The sequence below is a fragment of the Pipra filicauda genome, unplaced genomic scaffold, assembly GCF_003945595.2.
Source record: "Pipra filicauda isolate LSUMZ 115617 unplaced genomic scaffold, ASM394559v2 scaffold152_size1767362_pilon, whole genome shotgun sequence".
In the NCBI taxonomy this organism is placed as follows: Eukaryota; Metazoa; Chordata; class Aves; order Passeriformes; family Pipridae; genus Pipra; species Pipra filicauda.
The window spans coordinates 964,778-982,917 of NW_024104018.1; the positions used below are offsets into that span (position 1 = coordinate 964,778).

General features: G+C 47.4%; 1 protein-coding gene and 1 long non-coding RNA gene across 3 annotated transcripts in view; one reads left to right on the forward strand and one right to left on the reverse strand.

Moving 5' to 3' along the window:
* Positions 1 to 18,140, forward strand: part of MBD5 (methyl-CpG binding domain protein 5) — a 108,814-nt gene that overhangs the window by 79,016 nt on the left and 11,658 nt on the right. For both annotated transcript variants that reach the window (XM_027721034.2, XM_027721033.2), the window contains exons 7-11: positions 246 to 348; positions 710 to 890; positions 2,988 to 5,132; positions 13,745 to 14,737; positions 16,040 to 16,281. In XM_027721034.2, coding sequence (XP_027576835.2) covers positions 246 to 348; positions 710 to 890; positions 2,988 to 5,132; positions 13,745 to 14,737; positions 16,040 to 16,281 — 3,664 coding nt within the window. The remainder of the gene's footprint in view (positions 1 to 245; positions 349 to 709; positions 891 to 2,987; positions 5,133 to 13,744; positions 14,738 to 16,039; positions 16,282 to 18,140) is intronic.
* Positions 17,462 to 18,140, reverse strand: part of LOC113987905 — a 30,663-nt gene continuing 29,984 nt past the window's right edge. The window contains exon 7 of the long non-coding RNA XR_005562696.1: positions 17,462 to 17,472. This is a non-coding gene — a long non-coding RNA (uncharacterized LOC113987905). The remainder of the gene's footprint in view (positions 17,473 to 18,140) is intronic.

An 18,140-nucleotide genomic window follows, 5' to 3' on the forward strand; every position in this document is an offset into this window, starting at 1 on the left:
TGGATGAAACCAAACTTTGTGCAACTAAGAGACCTGGATGCAGCAGTTTTATTTCCTTTAAAATATGTTTGAGAGGGGGTTTTTTTGGTGTTTTTTTAATAAGTCTTGTTGCAATTCTTGACAAAAAGCAAGAAATAATATGAAAAAAAAAGTAAATATCATCTCTCCTCGTGAGTTTTTAGACTGGCAGGTGCAAGTCATGACCTATCAAATAGCTTTTATTGATCATTTCTGTTCCTTTACAGTCCCAGTGGGTCTTTATTATCCTGCTTGGAGCAGGTGAAGACTTACTTGCTGACTGATGGAACGTGCAAGTGTGGCCTAGAATGTCCTCTTGTTCTTCCCAAGGTAAAGCAAAGCAGCATTTTGGGTCTTTACTGGAGTATTTATGATGCCAGCTGATGTGCTGTGCCATGGCTTGACCTCTGTTCACATCATATATGTGTATGTCAAATAAGTAGAGTGCACCCAAAGTTCTACCCGAAAATCCAAAAGTTAATCTCCCCTCTGCCTCCTCCCCTCTTGGAAAGGAGCTGACTCGGTTATTATAAATATATTTATCATTTCCAAACTTGCTGTCAATGTAGGAGCAGTCAAAGAGCTCTGAGGAACAGAGGAAAATTCCTGTATATTCTGCATAAAATCGAGGGGTGTTTGGTGAATTTTCTGCCCATAATCATTGCTTAAACACTGGAATTTTCACTCCCAGGTGTTTAATTTCGATCCTGGAGCTGCTGTGAAGCAGAGAACTGCTGAAGATGTCAAAGCAGATGAAGATGTCACCAAACTATGCATCCACAAGAGGAAGATCATTGCTGTGGCTACACTGCACAAAAGCATGGAAGCACCTCATCCTTCCCTGGTTCTCACCAGTCCTGGGGGTGGAACAAGTGAGTAAAACTTAAATCCTGCAGGATCACTTAATAATCTTAATTTTGTATGTGTAATTACTATGCAAAACCACCCCCGAACGTCTGATGTGTCTGTGAGTGCAAAAATAAACAGATTTAAGGAATAAATGGAGTGATCAGAGATGTAGGGAGACAGAAAATGAGTCTAAATCAGGTCATTCCCAGCCTAAGAGCATGATTTTCTTGGAAAAGGTATCAGATTGTTCTAGAACAAAGAAAATACATTAACTCTCATCTTTGGGAACTGTGGCAGTATGTCTGATATTCTGTCACATGGGAAATTAGAGGAGCAGAATAAAGTGATTATGAAGGGATTAGGACGTGGCTAAATGGGAAATTGTGTTGTAAAGGAGAAGATACAGCAAAGGAGATCTCCACTGTAATTTCTCAAGGATTATTTTTAGGCACCAACCTGGATTAGCATTTTAATTATCCATGTCAACATAAAAAAAAAAAAGAGGTAATTTGTTGGTGGCTGGGAGTTGACAGGTGTTACCAAAACAAGAGAAGGTCAAAAGCACGTTGTAAAACTGGGGGGATCACTGAGATCTGGGGTGAAAGAAAAGGTGTAACAGCAAATCCTGATGATTCTGAGCTTGTTCACCTAGAAAAAACAACTTTTAGCTGTAAATTATTGAGAAACAAGACCCAGATATTGGGGAGTAAGACCCCTAAGATCAGATGGCAGGATGGTGCTGACCAATGTGAAGTTTAACCCACACTGTTCATAGGACCGATTTTCACATTGAAATTTAGGATTTCAAACCTCTGTTTAAATTTCTTTGCAATGTCATTTCATTTTTAACTAGCGGTGCAATTTCCCAAGGTGCTACACATTTTCCTCCTTAATTTTTTGATGAGTAGTACTTAAATTACATTCTTGTTTTCAAAAAATTAGCAGAATGAAGGAGGTGAAACCAGGTGAGTGTTCAAGACATGAGTGACGTTCAGGTGCTTTTCCCTTCTCTGTCGGTCAGAATTTTGTGCCCTAAGCAAAGAAGAAAATTTCCCAATAAATGGCCTTTGTAAGCAAAATATCTTTTCATTTTCACACCCTTGCATGTGACCATTTGCTTAGTTCCAACATTCAAGGTGAGGCCTCTCATACTCGTTTTATTTTGCAGTTCAGCCTTGAGTTTTGTCCCCTAAATTGACACTTTGGTTGTATTTTGGGACAGGTAAAATGTTTGTTTCTGTGGCGATGTGGCTGGTCGTGCAAACAGGATGAAGGCAGGAATGTCAGTCTGCCCAGGCTGGAGGAGAGATGGGAATGGGATTCTTGAGAGCAGGAGAATTTCAAGGCACCTCTGAGCTCCTCTGAGCGTGGAATTTGCAGCTCCCAATTGGAGTTTGCACATTCGGGGGCTCCGCGCCAAGCGCTCCGAGCTGAATTGCAAATTCCCAGAGCAGCACAACTGGCAGAAAGTCCCCCAGACTTTGGAGCTGCTTGTGAGGATATTCTGAAAGTAAAACATTGGGGGAAAAAAAAATCTTTTGAAATAAAGATGGGAAGTGGCCTCGTGCTTGTAGGAAGGCCTGGGCTCAAAAGTGGGAATTTTTTCGTAGAGGGGTTCCTGTGTCAGCATGTGCAAATATCCCCAAGGCTTTTATCCTGAAAACAACCCCCTAAAGCATCCAGAATCCCTCATCAGGGACAGCGTTTGGGACAGCACCTGGAAGTGAGTCTCAGTCCTGGCTGGGCTTTGTTCCTCCTGTCCTCAATAGATGGTGCCAGAGGCTCCTTTTCCCTGCGACAGCGGCTCCCTGCTCCTGCCAGAGGGCTGCTGCTGGAAATCCGGGAGTGGGACGCTGGAGGTGATGCTTAGAAAAGGCAGAAGGGCAGGAGAAAGATTTCCAGTTGTCCATATTTATATGGGATTTAAATTAAGATCTGTGCAGGGCGACAGGCGCCGTTCCAGCAGCTCCTCAATGTCTGGGGTTTCATTCCTGTGGAAGCCCAAGTTTAGCCAAAGGCTTCCTTGCTTTTAGGAATATTTTCACACCCTGTAGTTCTGCACTGAAAAACCTGTGATGCTGCGTTTCCAAACAGTGACTGTTGTGTGTTTTTAACACCAGGTGCAACTCCAGTAGTTCCCACTCGAGCAGCAACTCCGAGATCCGCGAGGAATAAACCGCATGAAGGAATTACAAATTCCGTGATGCCGGAATGTAAGACTCCTTTCAAGCTGATGATTGGGGCATCCAATGCCATGGGGAGGCTGTACGTGCAAGAGATGGCCGGGAGCCAGCAGCCAGAGCTCCATCCTGTGTATCCCAGGCAGAGGTTGGGGAGCAGTGAGCTGGGACAGAAGTCTCCGTACCGGGGCAGCCACGGCGGGATGCCCAGCCCGGCTTCCTCGGGGTCGCAGATCTACGGCGACGGCTCCATCTCTCCCAGGACTGACCCGCTGGGGAGCCCCGACGTTTTCACCAGGAACAATCCCGGTTTCCACGGAGCTCCCAACTCCAGCCCCATCCACGTGAGCAGGACGCCGCTGTCGCCGCCGTCGGTGATGCTGCACGGCTCCCCCATCCAGTCATCCTGCGCCATGGCCGGCAGGACTAACATACCTCTGTCCCCCACCCTGACCACGAAAAGCCCCGTCATGAAAAAGCCCCTGTGTAGCTTCCCCGCGGGGATGGAGATCCCGCGGGCCATGTTCCACCACAAGCCCCCCCCGCAGGGCCCGCCCCCGCCCCCCCCTCCGCCGCCGTCGTGCGCCCTGCAGAAAAAGCCATTGCCATCCGAGAAGGATCCCCTCGGCATCCTGGACCCCATTCCCAGCAAGCCGGCGAGCCAGAACCCCGTGATCGTGCCCCCGTCCCCGTTCCACGCGAGCGCCCACTCTCAGGTACCCGTGATGAATGTAAGCATGCCCCCCGCCGTCGTGCCCCTGCCCAGCAACCTGCCCCTGCCCACCGTCAAACCCGCCCACGCCAACCACGCGCCCCACGGCCAGAGGGTCCAGCACTCCGCCTCCACCTCCCTGTCCCCGTCGCCCGTGACCTCCCCGGTGCACATGATGGGCCCCGGGATGGGGAGGATCGAGGCCTCTCCCCAAAGGTCGCGCTCTTCCTCCACGTCGTCGGATCACGGGAATTTCCTGCTGCCCCCGGTCGGGCCGCAGTCGGCCTGCGGCGGCATCAAGGTCCCCCCCAGGTCCCCGAGGTCGACCATAGGCTCGCCGAGGCCGTCCATGCCATCCAGCCCTTCCACCAAGCACGATGGGCTCGGCCAGTACAAGGACATCCCCAACCCGTTAATCGCTGGAATGAGCAATGTACTGAATCCTCCCAACAATGCAGTTTTTCCCGCTGCATCGGCTGGAAGCGGTTCCTTGAAGAGTCAGCCCGGTTTGCTGGGAATGCCTTTAAACCAGATCTTGAACCAGCACAACGCTGCCTCTTTCCCAGCCAGCAGTTTACTGTCAGCAGCAGCCAAAGCACAGCTAGCAAATCAAAACAAACTCGCTGGTACCAACAACAGCAGCAGTAGCAACTCTGGACCTGTTGCCGGCGGCGGCAACTCCGAAGGACACAGCACTTTAAATTCCATGTTCCCTCCTGCTGCCAACGTGCTCCTCCCCACCACGGAAGGGCAGAGCGGCCGAGCAGCACTGAGAGACAAACTGATGTCTCAGCAAAAGGATCCTCTGAGGAAAAGGAAGCAGCCCCCCACCACGGTGCTGAGCCTGCTGAGACAGTCCCAGTTGGACAGTTCTGGGGTTTCCAAAGCCGGATCCGATTTGATAAGAAAGCAGAGTCAAAGCTCCTTCCCCATCAGCTCCATGTCGCAGCTCCTGCAGTCCATGAGCTGCCAGAGCTCCCACGTGAGCAGCAATAGTTCCACGGGCTGTGGGAGCTCCGGCTCTGCCCTGCCCTGCTCCGGGAACCAGATGCATTTCCCGGAGCCTGCCCTGAGCTCGGGCGGCCTCCAGGCCCCGCTGGCGCCGGGGCTGCCCCTGCGAGGGGAAGGGCTGCACTGCCACGGCCCCAACCCTGCCTTCGGGCACGGGGCCAGCCCGGGCAGCACCAACCACCTGGCAGGGCTCATCAGCCAGATGCAGGCCGGCGGGAGCTGCGGGATGCTCCCGCAGTCGGGAATGGCTTTAGGAAACTCCTTGCACCAGAACCCACCTCAGGCGCGACTCCAGGCACCCTCGGCCCCGGGGATCCCCAACAGCATCGGCAGCAGCTGTAACCAGAGCAGCCCTGAAGCAGGTACGTGGCCTCCTGGGGGGATTCCCCTGGGCTTGAGCTCTTGGAAATATGGGATGGCTGGTTTTAAAGGGGTTCCTTCCCCGTGTCTGTGTTTTAAACTCGAGTTTGGCCGTGTCAGAAGTTGGTGCTCACACCCAGGTACTGAGGTAAGAAGAGAGAAGACTCACAGCGGCTTTCCAGTGTCTGCAGGGGCTGCAGGAAGCCACAGAGGGAATCTTCTTCAGGAACTGTAGTGGCAGGACACAGGGAATGGCCTCCCACTGCCAGAAGGCAGAGTTAGATGGGATATTGGGAAGGAATTCCTGGCTGGGAGGGTGGGGAGGCCCTGGCACAGGTTGCCCAGATGAGCTGTGGCTGCTCCATCCCTGGAAGTGTCCAAGGCCAGGTTGGATGGGGCTTGGAGCAACCTGGGATAGTGGAAGGTGTCCCTGCCCCTGTCCCTGAGCTCTAAGGTCCCTTCCAACCCAAACCCTTCTGGGATTTTAATCCAAACAAGTGGTAAACAAGAATATATCTCCCTTGCCCTGGACAAAATCATCCTTCCTGTGCCAACTCCCGCTCCTCTGAACTTCCACACGCACTGCATAAATAAAATCCATGCACTTTTGAACATTCCTACACCTCTTTTGTCACTTGGGGAGTGTTGCAATCAGGCAGCTCTCAGTCCTCGTGTGGCTCTTTTGCCTTGTCATGGTGACACAGAGGAGATTTCCCGAGGCATTTTCCCTCTGGAGACTTTGTCCTGCCTTCTGCACGGAGCAAAGGTCTGGCTTTGCACCAGGAGTTTGCTTCCCTGTGCTTGTATTCCCTGGGATCCTCGGGAAAGCTGGATAAGGCAAATGCACCCAAACCAATCCGAGTCAATCCCCACAAGAAAAGGTTTCAACACCAACACCCCCTTTGGTTCTCATCCATGTAGGAGCAGCAAGAGGTTAAAACCCCACCTGGGAGCTTCTGCTCTGCTGTGGAATTCCCAATCCCCTGGGAATGGCTGCTGGAATTACAGCAACATATCTATAAAGCCTTCAGTGGCATTATCTAAATGATAAGTAGCAGTTCCATGTAGGCAGAAAGTTGGGAATATGTTTCATTCCTCGCTACCCAAGAGGTTGTTCCTTTAGTTTCTGTGCCTAAAAAACACACACAACCTGCATTTCATTATTTTATTGAATATTCTTGAAGAAGAGACCCCTTTTCTTCTCTGAGATGGAGCCTCACGTTGTGTTATCCTTGTGTTAGTCCCTAAAATTACACATAAACCTTCCCCCAGCCTCCTGCCTGAGTCCCCACAGGGCTCAGGTGTGGGATTTACATCTCACCCACAGGCTGTGGAATTCCAGATGGGGGCATTCTGTTGTGTTTTCATGTTCTTTCCGTCAACAACGTGGGAAATGTTGAGTATTTTGTGTTAATAACAACTTGTGTTAAAAATAAAAGTGAGTCTCCAGTCAGCACTCAGCTCTGGGACAGAGCTGGGAAGAGGAATGTTGGGAATTATCCTGTCCTGGGGTGTTAGTTTTGGTGCTGGAGCTGGTGAAAGCCCATTAAATTCAGTTTTCCAGAGCTGAGTCAGATGTTTTCAGGAAACTCCTGTTCATATTTCAGCTTGTGGCTTTTTTTTTTTTCTTCCCCTTTGTTTTGAAGTCTTTTAATTGCTAAATCTGTGTCTGTGCCAACACTCAGAACAGCTCCTGCTCCAAAATAGTTCCTGGGAGAAAAAATACTGTGAATCCCCACAATTAGCCGAGCTTTTAATTCTATTTTAACCACATGGACCAAGCTTTGTTATTCTGGCTCTTGTTTTCTCCTTCCAGAGATAATATCTGCAGTTCCCAGGTAATTTTCTGTGGGAGTGTGATGGGATTTTCTCTTTATTAGGATGGGGCTGTGTCACTGGGTGATGGATTTTATTGTAGGTTGGTTTATTTAGGGTTTTCTTGCTGATAGGGAAGTTAAGGGAACCACAATAACCACAGCAAATAATAATAAAGATGATAAGTTGTCTCGAAGATCAGAAACATGAGAAGTTTATTGGGGCAGATTTGGCAAATAAAGGCTTTATCCTTTTCCCTGGAACTGGTGAAATGTGCAGAATAGAAACAGTAAAATATAATTCAACAGGGAGGAGCTTCTGCCCCTCTCCAGAGGGGTTTATTTTAATGCAGCCAGGATAATTGGGAATGGAACAAGGCCTTGGAAAACCAGAAGTGGTTTAGGAGACTTGGATTTAATCCACTCATTGCAAAGGGTCAGCTCAGTTGGGTTAAAAACCAGAACAAAACAAAACAAACTCCACAAAACACATTAAAAAAAAAATAAATAAATAAAAAGAGAAGTCGAGTGAATTCCTGGCAACATAAAAATGGGAATTCTCAGTGGAACTGGGGATGCTGCTGGCAGGATTGTATCCCAAAATCACCTGGAAACACTTTGGATGGAAAGGGATGATGGTGCTGTCACATCCCTAAATTATGAATTAAAGGTCAAATGTACTGGTGGATTAAGTGGAAAATCAACTGAATTTAGGCCCTTGCTTCCCTGAAAACGGTCCTTTCTGTGCATCAAAGGTGGAATATTTTCAAATATATCACATTAAGTGGTGTGTTTGAACACGTGAGTCTATGGATTTGCTTCTCAAAATTCCTTCAGATCTCCTGGAATTACAAAATCAGTGGAACTTCCTGACTCCCGAGGTCAGAAGAGCGTCTGGCACCTCTGGGGGGACTCGTTGTGCCTGAGAAAAATTCCTTATTAAACTGGACTAACCCCTGGCCAGGATGCCAAGCAGCTCCTCTCCTAATTACAAAGCCAGTTGAAATGTCCTGTTGATTTTGGGGTTCCAGAAACTTCCAGAGGGACTTTTCCCTGCTTGGGAGCCATGACAAGGGATCGCTGGTGTTTGAATCTGCACCTTGTTTTCCTCTGTTAGTATTTTTGGGGAGAGAAAAGTGATCGTTTTTCTCTTCAAATGAGAACTGGAAAGAACAGGGAGAATGTTCTCTGCTTTTTTAGATGCACTTTGTGGTTTTCTTGCGTTGTTTTATCTCTCAAAATTTGAATTTCCCCATAACTTACAACCTTTGATTTAACCAGACCCTTCCCTGGTTGGTGCTTTAACTGCCATACAGTTTTTTAGGAATTTACAGGGATAAAAGTTAAAGGATTTGTGAAAAACAGTAATAAAATAGCACAGAAAGATGAGCCTTATTGTGGAGAAAAGCTGAATTAATTAACTGGGATTTCCTGTACATATTTAGCTCTCACCATCCCAAAATATCCTTAAGCGGAACCAGTGGGCAAATCCAACCCTTTCCAGGGGGAGGAGTGGGGATTATTGGAAGAAATAATGCTTTTTATGGAATTTTTGCCTTCCCAATGTTTTGCAGCCACAGCTGAGCACAGCACAACAGTTTTCCCAAAATCATGTTAAAAAACAGCAGTGAGGGTAAAATTCAGAATTCAGAGGAGAAGAGCCAAGGGTGACAATCAGTCAGGTGTTAAATATTAAAAAAAGCCCAATTTTAAGGATTTCTGTTGTCCTAAAAACAGTCTGGGGCTTTTTTGCCCTCTCCACAAAATTTTGGGGCCAACATTCCAGTTGTTTTGTTGTAGGTGTAAAAACCCTGTGATGATTGTAGGCACAGTAACGTGGATATCATGGACAGGGAGGTAAATATTTCCCAGCAGAGCACATTCCACGAGGATGGGGAGTTGCACAGGAGGGAATTTCAGGTTTTTAACTGCTCCTGCTGGAGGATGTTTTATTTATTAGTCCATTTTTTGCAGTTCTCCTGTGCAGGATCTCGATAAGGACTGACAGCACTTGGTGCTTAAATGCTGAATTATGGCTCCTTGGGAATTGGAATTGGAATTGGAATTAGCCCCTGTAATCAAGGGGATGCCAGATAAACATCTGAAATGTTTTCCATTCCAATCAGAAAAGGGAGAATATAATGGTTAAAGTGCATAGCTCCTGGTTCCCAGTGTACAGGGAAGGGGTGGAATAGCTAAAGCAGGAATATGTCTGGGATTTTGAGTGCCTGTGAGGTGTGTTTTCCATCAGTGATGACACTGGGAAAGGGAAGGCTCTGAAAATCCCTGATTTAACAGTATTACACTGCTGCAAACTCCGTGTTTGTGTCTCTGAAGTTGTTATTAATTCCTGTTCCATGTGGTGCTGCAGCAGCTCCTGGAGCAGGGACGGGTGGCCCTGGTGGGTGGAGGAGTCACAAAGCACGGGAGCTGTGGGAATAATTGCAACGTCTGAGTGATCCTTTTGTGCTTTCACACCTCCCTGATCCCGGGGTCAGGCCTGCAGGGAAACTCTCCCCACTCCCATGGATCTTTTGGGAAGGACTGTGCCGATTTCTCCTGTGTGAGCTGCGGGATTTAACCTCAGGAGAGGGTGGGAGCAAGTTACAGGACCAAGGAGTTAAATGTGAGCTCTGACAAGGGTTTCCCAAACTTGGAATGTTCCGAATTAAACAAGCAGCAAAGAAAATGCCCAGTGTAAAACAAAGGGAGCTGTGGTTTTATTGGATATGGAGAGAGACCGTTTACAAGGGATGGAGGGACAGGACACAGGGAGTGGTTAGATGGGCTATTGGGAAGGAATTCCTGGCTGGGAGGGTGGGGAGGCCCTGGCCCAGGTTGCCCAGAGAAGCTGTGGCTGCCCCTGGATCCCTGGAAGTGTCCAAGGCCAGGTTGGAGCAACCTGGGATACTGGAAGGTGTCCCTGCCCATGGCAGGGCGTGGGACTGGATGGGATTTAAAGTCTCTTCCCACCCAAACCATCCTGGGATTCTCTGATTCTATGAAAAGTAAGAATTGAGAAAGTGGAATCCATAACATTTCTTTGTCCTCAACCCTAGAAACGTTTCAGGTGTTAATGGCTAATGAACAAGTGCTGCACTTTTACTTCTAAGTCCTTCACACACCTGTTTTAGGGATTATTTTTATTCCACAAATTCCAGCAATGTGTTCTTGGCTACTGAAATACTAAAATACATAACGGGGAGTTTCTCACAGGGAAGTTAATTGTATAATATTATTTACATTATTGTTTTCTCGTTGGCGTGCTTTAACTGCGGTCTTTTAGGAAAATATATATGTAGTTATAATCAGGGAATCATGGAATGGTTGGGGTTGGGAAGGATCTTAAAGACCACCTGGTTCCACTGCTGCCATGGGCAGGGACACCTTCCATGACTCCTGTAGGACCCAAACCAAGTGAACGAGGATGGTGAATCTTCTAGAACATGTAACACCCCTTATTTCATTGTCTCTGCTGAAGAAAACCTGTCAAGGAACACTCCAAGAAATGCACACAGATAAAATGCACACAGGAAAACGATCCTGCTGTCAAAAGAGAACACAACAAAAACCGCTCTTAAATACAATAAGTAATGATGTTAAAAATATAGATCTTATTCAATTTCCATTTCTTTTCTTTGGCCCTCTTAGGGAACAACAGAGCTGCTTTTCCTGCATTCTGGATGTTTCCCCTTTTGTTGTTTTTCCCAGCACAGCTGGCAGGAGCACCTTTGGCAGAGCTCTGTGTCTGCAGGAGCTGCGAGCCAGGCTCTGTCCTGGGCTTTTATGGCTTTTGGTCTCACTCCTCCATCCTTTTTCCCTTTCCACCTTTACCCTTCAGACCCTCTGGTCGTTAAGGACCATTGTTTCCAGGGCTCCCAATGCCATGGTTTTGTGGGACTTGGAATCCCAGTGGTGATTTCCTTTTGGTGTTCAACTCCTGTCTGTGTTTCTCATCCAAACCCTGCTAATTGTCCTCTTGTAGCCTGGATATGGTGACAATGAACCGCTTCAGGGTGGGGGTTTGGGGGTGTTGGGGTTTTGTGTGAGTTGGTGCCCTGCCAAAACTCTGCCTTTTCTTCCAGCTGTTGTCCTTCTCCAGGCTCTAGGGAAAGGCAGGTGGTCACAGCTGTGATCCTGTTCTCCTTAGGGAGTTCCATTAAATACAACATGTGGGTCTGGAAATCCCTTTGAATAAAGTTCGGACCCAAAGCACATCCAGAGTCATTCCCATGCTTTGGTGCTCCTGTTTTTGTGCTCTTTCAGGGAACTCTACATATCTCAGAGTCAGGGAGTTGTTAGGGTTGGAAAAGACCTTTAGGATCATCAAGTCCATCATCCACCTGCTGATCCTGGGCATCCTTTCCTTCTCCTTGCACCTCCAAAAGCCAGGATCTCAGAGAGTTCCCATGGAGCTGGGGAAGGACAGTTCCCGTGGGATCCCAGAGGGAAGGACTGTCCGTCACATAATGGGCCCTGTACTTCTTTTATAAGGGGGAAAATGCAACTCAGATTTTATCTCCTGGCCTGGGGCCAGACATGGAGAAGCTCTGGCAGCTTCTGTATTCCAGTGGGAATGGCTGTGCCTGCACATCTTCATCTGGAACACTGACTTGTCGGAGGTGGTACTTGGGAAGAGATCCAGAACTCATATTTTGGCAGTTCAGTCATGAAGCTGTCCCAGAATGTAGCTGTAAATATTGTCTTTGCTGCTACCCAATTTGGGACTTTTCTCCCCCAATTCCTGCTGTGCCTTCCTATCAAATATCCCTCCGGGGGGATGTTTGTCTGTGTTTTATTTCCTGCTGAAGTCTGGCTGCTCATCACCTCTTCCACTCCCAAACTTCTCCAGCCTGGATTGAAATAAGGACACATTTTGTTCCTCCTACTCAGGATCCATCAGGATTTTTTTTTTTCCTCAGTAGCAATTAATTAGTTGTTTAATTAATCTAGAGAAAGGGCAGGTGTTGAAGATGCTCAGGTGGAGTCTCCAGGAGTGGTGGGTGATGGGTCAGAGAACAGAGCCCTGTTTGCCAAAAAAACCAGCAGCAATTTTCCAGCTCTTGAGATGTGCTTCCCAGCAAACACTTTTCCATGTGCTCCTTCACCTGAATGGAAAACAGCATCATGAATGAATTACAAACATCCATCTCCCATCCCTGGGGAGGTACAGCTGCTTCTTCCATTAAAACTAGGGATGACTTTGGGAATGGTATCTCTTAAATCCGTAGGTCGGTCTTTGGGACTTTTTAAAAATGAATAAACAGATGAATAAATAGAATTAAAGTCTTTCTCAGTGATTCCACAGTGACCCATCACAAGCCTGGCATGGTCCTGTACCTCTTCATGTGTGAACATGGGCTTGAGAAAACCATTTTTTTTCCTGTTTTATTTATTTTGGAGACTGCCAAAGGCTCCAGAACCAGGTGACAGCAGGATGGGTGCGTTGGGAGGTGACAACCTCCACTTGTAGTTGGTTTTCATGGTTCTGCACTGATAGATTTGTCAGTGGCTTGAATAATTTCTGGGCAGTTTGTCCAATTAGCAGCTTTTTATTTGCTCTTCCTGCCCAATTTGAGGCGTTGAACATGAATCCATGAGTGGAAATCCAGTGGGATGTGTATTTTGGGGTTTTCCTTCCTTGTTCCAGACTGAGTTCAGTGCAGTGCCCCGTGCTCTGTGTTAATTTTGGACCTTTTTTTGAGTTGTCAGAATGTCACAGTGCTTGAAAAGTGGCGGTTTAAGGTGCAAATGATGTAAAGAGTTGGTTCAGCTCTTACCAGCTGAGTGTGTGGTTGAATATCCCTTTTCAAATGGTATCTGTGGAGAAAAATTATAATTGATTATTTGGGACCTTCTGATCTCTGGTATTTGCATGGCAGTTGAGGATGGAAAGTTATTTCACTGCATGTAACCATCGTTAAATCCATTTATAATGACACAGTTTTAGATATAAATCTAATACTCCAGTGTCCTCCAGTGAGCTGCAGTAAATAAAGTAGAAGGACATATTTCAAGGGAATTCCCTTTGCTTTAATTCTCCCAGGTGCTTTTTGGGCCAGTTCAAGACTCTGCCTTAAGGAAAAAAATAACAATATTTTATGCTTCAACTTTGCTGAAGGGGTGTAAAGATACCCAGATAAACTTTATTACTCTTTCTTTGTAACTTTTTCATAGTAAATTTACCCAGTTGCTCTTTGTTTTCATGCCAAGTGATGGGTTTGATTTTACCACCCCAATCCACATTTTTTTCTGTATAAATCACTGGGGGCTGTGAATGCCAACAGAGCTGGATCAAAATGTATTTTACTCATCAGATTCATCATGTGTTTTAATTCAGGAGTCCAAAATAGTGCTTTGAATAATAATTTAAAATCTGTGAGCCCGTGAATTAAATAGAAATGGAAATAGATTGTGTTCTCACACTCTCGCCCCCAACATCATCCATGATCCTTCTCCCAAGTGGTTCATCCCAAACTGGGATTAACTGGGACCATAACTGGTCCACAACTGGCTCTGTTATGTTCTGGTTGCCTTGGGGTTTGTGCTGATGGATGAAATCCTGTTCTGTCCCCATCAAAGAACTTCAGGGGAAACACAAGTTCAATAATTCCCGATGGGCGTCTGCAGTAGCTGGTGGCAGATCCATCCATACTGTAAAAGGACTCGAGTCTGGATGCTCCAGACATCCTTTTTCCCGTGTGTGGGTGTCAGACACGGCTGGTTTGGGTTATTGCATGACTCGGATGTGCCTCCAACAGGCAGAACCCCGTTAACAGCTGGATTTGTTTGTGTTCCAGGCGGTTCGGGGCCGTCATCGTCCATCGCCATCGCCGGCACCAGCCAACCTGCCATCACCAAGACAACCTCCGTGCTGCAGGACGGTGTCATTGTCACCACGGCAGCCGGGACCCCCCTCCAGCAGGGCCAGCTGCCCGTGGGCACCGACTTCCCCTTCTCCGGCCCCGAGGCGCCGCTGCCCTTCCCGCAGAACAGCGCCGGGAGCGGCAGCCTGCCGCCCGCCCTGCACCCCAACCTCCTCAGCTCCCTGCCTCTCTCCTTGCCCGTCAATCAGCAGCAGCTCCTAAACCAGAACCTATTAAATATCCTGCAGCCTTCAGCGGGAGAAGGCAAGTCCGAGGTCAACCTCAACCCTTTAGGTTTTCTCAACCCGAATGTAAACGCCGCTTTAGCTTTTCTCTCCGGCGACGTGGACGGGCAGGTTCTGCAGCCCGTGCACTTCCAGCTCCTGGCAGCCCTGCTCCAGAACCAAGCCCAAGCCGCTGCCATGCTCCCCGTGCCATCCTTCAATGTGACCATCTCAGATTTGCTGCAGCAGCAGAACCCCCCCGTGCCCTCGGTCGCACAGCCGCCGGCCCCCCCTGAGCCCCTGCCCGATGGCTCCAGGGTGGAGACCCTCCTGTCCAACCCCATTCCCAGCTTTCCAGGCGCCGACACGGCCTCCAACCCCCTGCTCCTGCCCGCCGGCTCGGGGCCCTCGGCGCTCATGGCCCTGAACCCCCAGCTGGTGGGGGGTGTCCTGAACTCCGCCGGCCACCCGGAGGTTTCCATTGCCACCTCCTCCCAGGCCACCACCACCACCACCACCACGTCCTCGGCGGTGGCAGCTCTGTCTGTCTCGGCGCTGGGCGGTGGCACGGCCGTGGTGTCCATGGCAGAAACCTTGCTGAACATATCTAATAGTGCTGGGAGTGCTCCTGGGCCAGCCAAACTCAACAGTAACTCTGTGGTGCCACAGCTCCTTAACCCTCTCCTGGGGACGGGCCTGCTTGGTAAGTCCAGTTTTCTTCCCAGGTATAAAAGGAAACTTAAAAAAATAAAGAAAGGAATCAAATGAAGAGGGGAGGGGAGGGGGAGCTTTGGATTTTCGTTTCTCTTTGCAAAAACTCCGCTTTGCCACCCTTTTTTTTTATGTGTGTGTGTGTGTGACAGCTTGTTTGTGGAGAATAACTCTTCTGGCAGGAGGTTTAAAGCAAATTCTGCTTGGATTCCTCAGTGTTTAATACTGATTTGGGAAATTATTAATTCTGCCACCTAGACCTTCTATAAACACCGGAAAATTGTGTTAGCATTTGTTTCACTGCTCAAGGAGCAGCAGCTCAGGAGCCTCCCTGGGTGCAGAGTGTGGCAGCACAGGGTTAGTGGGAGTAGCTGTGCAGGACCAACACCCAAAAAAAAAGTGATTAAAAACCTCTTGAATACAAGATTTCTTTATCCTGGGTGATGATTTTTTGATTATTTTTACCAAAAATATGTAATAGAGTTAGTGCTTCTCTGTTTGGTCTGTGTATCTAATTAAATGTGAGGAATTAAATAGTGGCAAAGAGCTGATAAAGTATTTTAACTTAAATATTTAACTTAATACCTCATACTGCCCTACTAATGGCTGCAGTGGACTCAACCCTACCTGACATTTTCCATGTAAAATACAACTAACCAGTGATTCTGCAAATGGAAATTTTAAGGAAAACCAGAGCTTTTAATTAAAAAAAAAAAAGAAACCGAGTAAAAAATGAATATATTTTAAGCTTTACTGTTTCATATTTATTTTACTGGAACTAGAATTTCCACATTGAAATTTTCATATAATACAAACTATTACTACTATTTTTACTCTTGAATGTACAAAAATAATTGTTTGGTGTTCCACGTCTGGGGCAAAAAAGCCTTTTCTCATTCACAGTTGGCTCATGTCATAATTATTAAAAAACCACTTTTGTTGGGGTTTTGAATTATTTTCACTTTTCTCTGTGTCTGCTCCTCCTCCCTCCCCCCACCCCAGTGCTGTTTGAAGGAGATTCCAAGCCATGGGCTGTCACAGAGGCTCCTTCTGCCAAACTTGGCTGTTCCCAGAGTCCTGTCAGGGCCCTTCAGGCAGATCCGGGTGGATGTGACACAAGAAAGGAGGAACAAAGAGCAGGAGAGACATCCCTTGAGGACCTCTGGGAGACTGGAGGGGAGCAGGGTTGTTTTACAGAGGCATTTTCAGCAGTCAGTTAAAACTGGAGTCAAGGAAATCCCTGCTGAGGGCTGGGAACGGCTGTGACTCGTGTTTGCCTGTGTTTGGGTTGCAGGTGACATGTCATCCCTGAACACTACTCTGAACAACCATCAGCTGAGTCATCTCCAGTCGCTCCTGAACAACAATCAGATGTTTCCTCCCAATCAGCAGCAGCAGCAGCAGCAGCAGCAGCAGCAGCAGCAGCAGCACCTTCTCCAGGGCTACCAGAACGTGCAGGGCTTTCAGGGCCAGCCCCAAATCCCTGGCCCAGCCAACAACCCAAACCCCATGGCCTGTCTGTTCCAGAATTTCCAGGTAGGAAGCAAGAGGGAAGCAATATTCCAACAAATGGGCAGCTCTCAGGAGGTAAAATTACATCCCCCAGGGGCTGGGTTTCTTTGCTGATTAAGGCAATATGATCCATATAAATTATATATATACACTGTCTACATTTTACTCTTTCACTCTGGGTTTTGCAAATCAGTGACATTTTTATGGAAATTTTATACCTTTCTCTGCAGGAATTGGGTCCGGTTTCCTTGGAAGGAGTTATGCTGCATGTATTGAAAAAAATATGCTATTTATGTGCTGACAATACTATGAATTTTTAGCAAAACTCTTTTCCATTGTGCAGAAAGGATCATAAATTCCCATTCAGCCCATTCTGATAATGCAGCAGTGAGAAATAAATGCTGGAACCACTTCACAATAATTAGAAGCTTAATGAGTTATTGTAGGTGACTGTGTGTGCCAGTCCTCTTGTATTCCCACTGCAACTGCATGGAAGAGCTGCTGGATTCTGCAGCCTGAAGAAAACAGGGATTAGAGTGAATGTACAGTGACAAACTGTGCAAAAATGATCCTTTGCTGCTCTCACCTAAATAGCCAGTTCTTCACAGGGCAAGTTGAATATCCAACCAACACACTGACATGGCAAAAGTAGGGAATAAAGCCGGAGGGAAATACGGATTTATTGTTACTTGGGGTTGCTGTGGTTGCTGCAGAATTCCAGATGTGAGGATGGGACAGGGAGATAGAGCCAGGCAGTGCTTTTACCCTGTAAGGAGGGAAAAGGAGATGTGTCATTTCTCAGTGTAGATGTTCCACTGCAAAATCTCAGTTTTTCTACCTGCCTGTTCCCTCTCTTGTGTGAATTTTGGTAGCTTTAGCTCAGTGGTTTTTTGCACCAGATTCCCAGTTCTATAAATAATGGTCATGGTAAGCAGTTTAAAGGGGCTTTTGGAAAATTTTCATGTTGTTCTTTGCAGTGTTTTGTTACAATGCTCTCATTGCCATTGTCATCCTTGCCTGTGGATGTGACAGGGAGTTCAAAAAGCTCAGTTGGTTTAGTCTGGAGGTGCCAGGAAGGGAGGAAGGAATAGCTGAGAACAGAACTGGGGGGCTGTGGAATCTCCTTCTCTGGAAATGCATAAAACCCACCTGGATGTGATCCTGTGCCACCTCCTGTAGCTGGAGCTTGGACTGGATCATCTCAGCTGGAGGAGCCTGCAGAAGAGAAGGTTGTGGGATTTAGATGGGATATTAGGAAAAAAATCCTTGGCTGTAAGGGTGGGGAGACCCTGGCCCAGGTTGCCCAGAGAAGCTGTGGCTGCCCCTGGATCCCTGGAAGTGTCCAAGGGCAGGTTGGAGCAACCTGGGCTGGTGGGAGGTGTCTCTGCCCATGGCAGGGGTGGCACTGGATGGGCTTTAAGATCCTTCCAAGCCAAACTATCCTGGGATTCTGTAACAAAAGTACTGACCTTGGTGGAGTTGTTTAGGACTTGAGAGAAGAAAAGAAAAGAGCTGAGCTTCAGTCAGACGAGGAAATTCCTGAAAGGCTCTGGAAGGGATGACATTGAACTCTCAGCAGTGCATGGGGGGCTGGATCATGTCAAGGTGTCCAGTTTGATCCAGGAGGCAAAGTCTGAGAGCCAGTGGGTCTTATTTCCTCTAAATTAGGGGTTTTGTTTTCTCTCTACCTTATTCTGCATTTAACTTCATAAATGGTATTTAATCAAAATGAAGTGGTGTCCTTTGAGGAACAGTCACCCTGGCCACCACCTCGGGGTTTAATTAAAATGAGACCAAGTTTGTCTGTTGAAATAGTTGTGGAGTCTCCCTCTCTGGGGACATTCCAAACCCACCCAGACAAGTTCCTGTGTCACCTGCTCCAG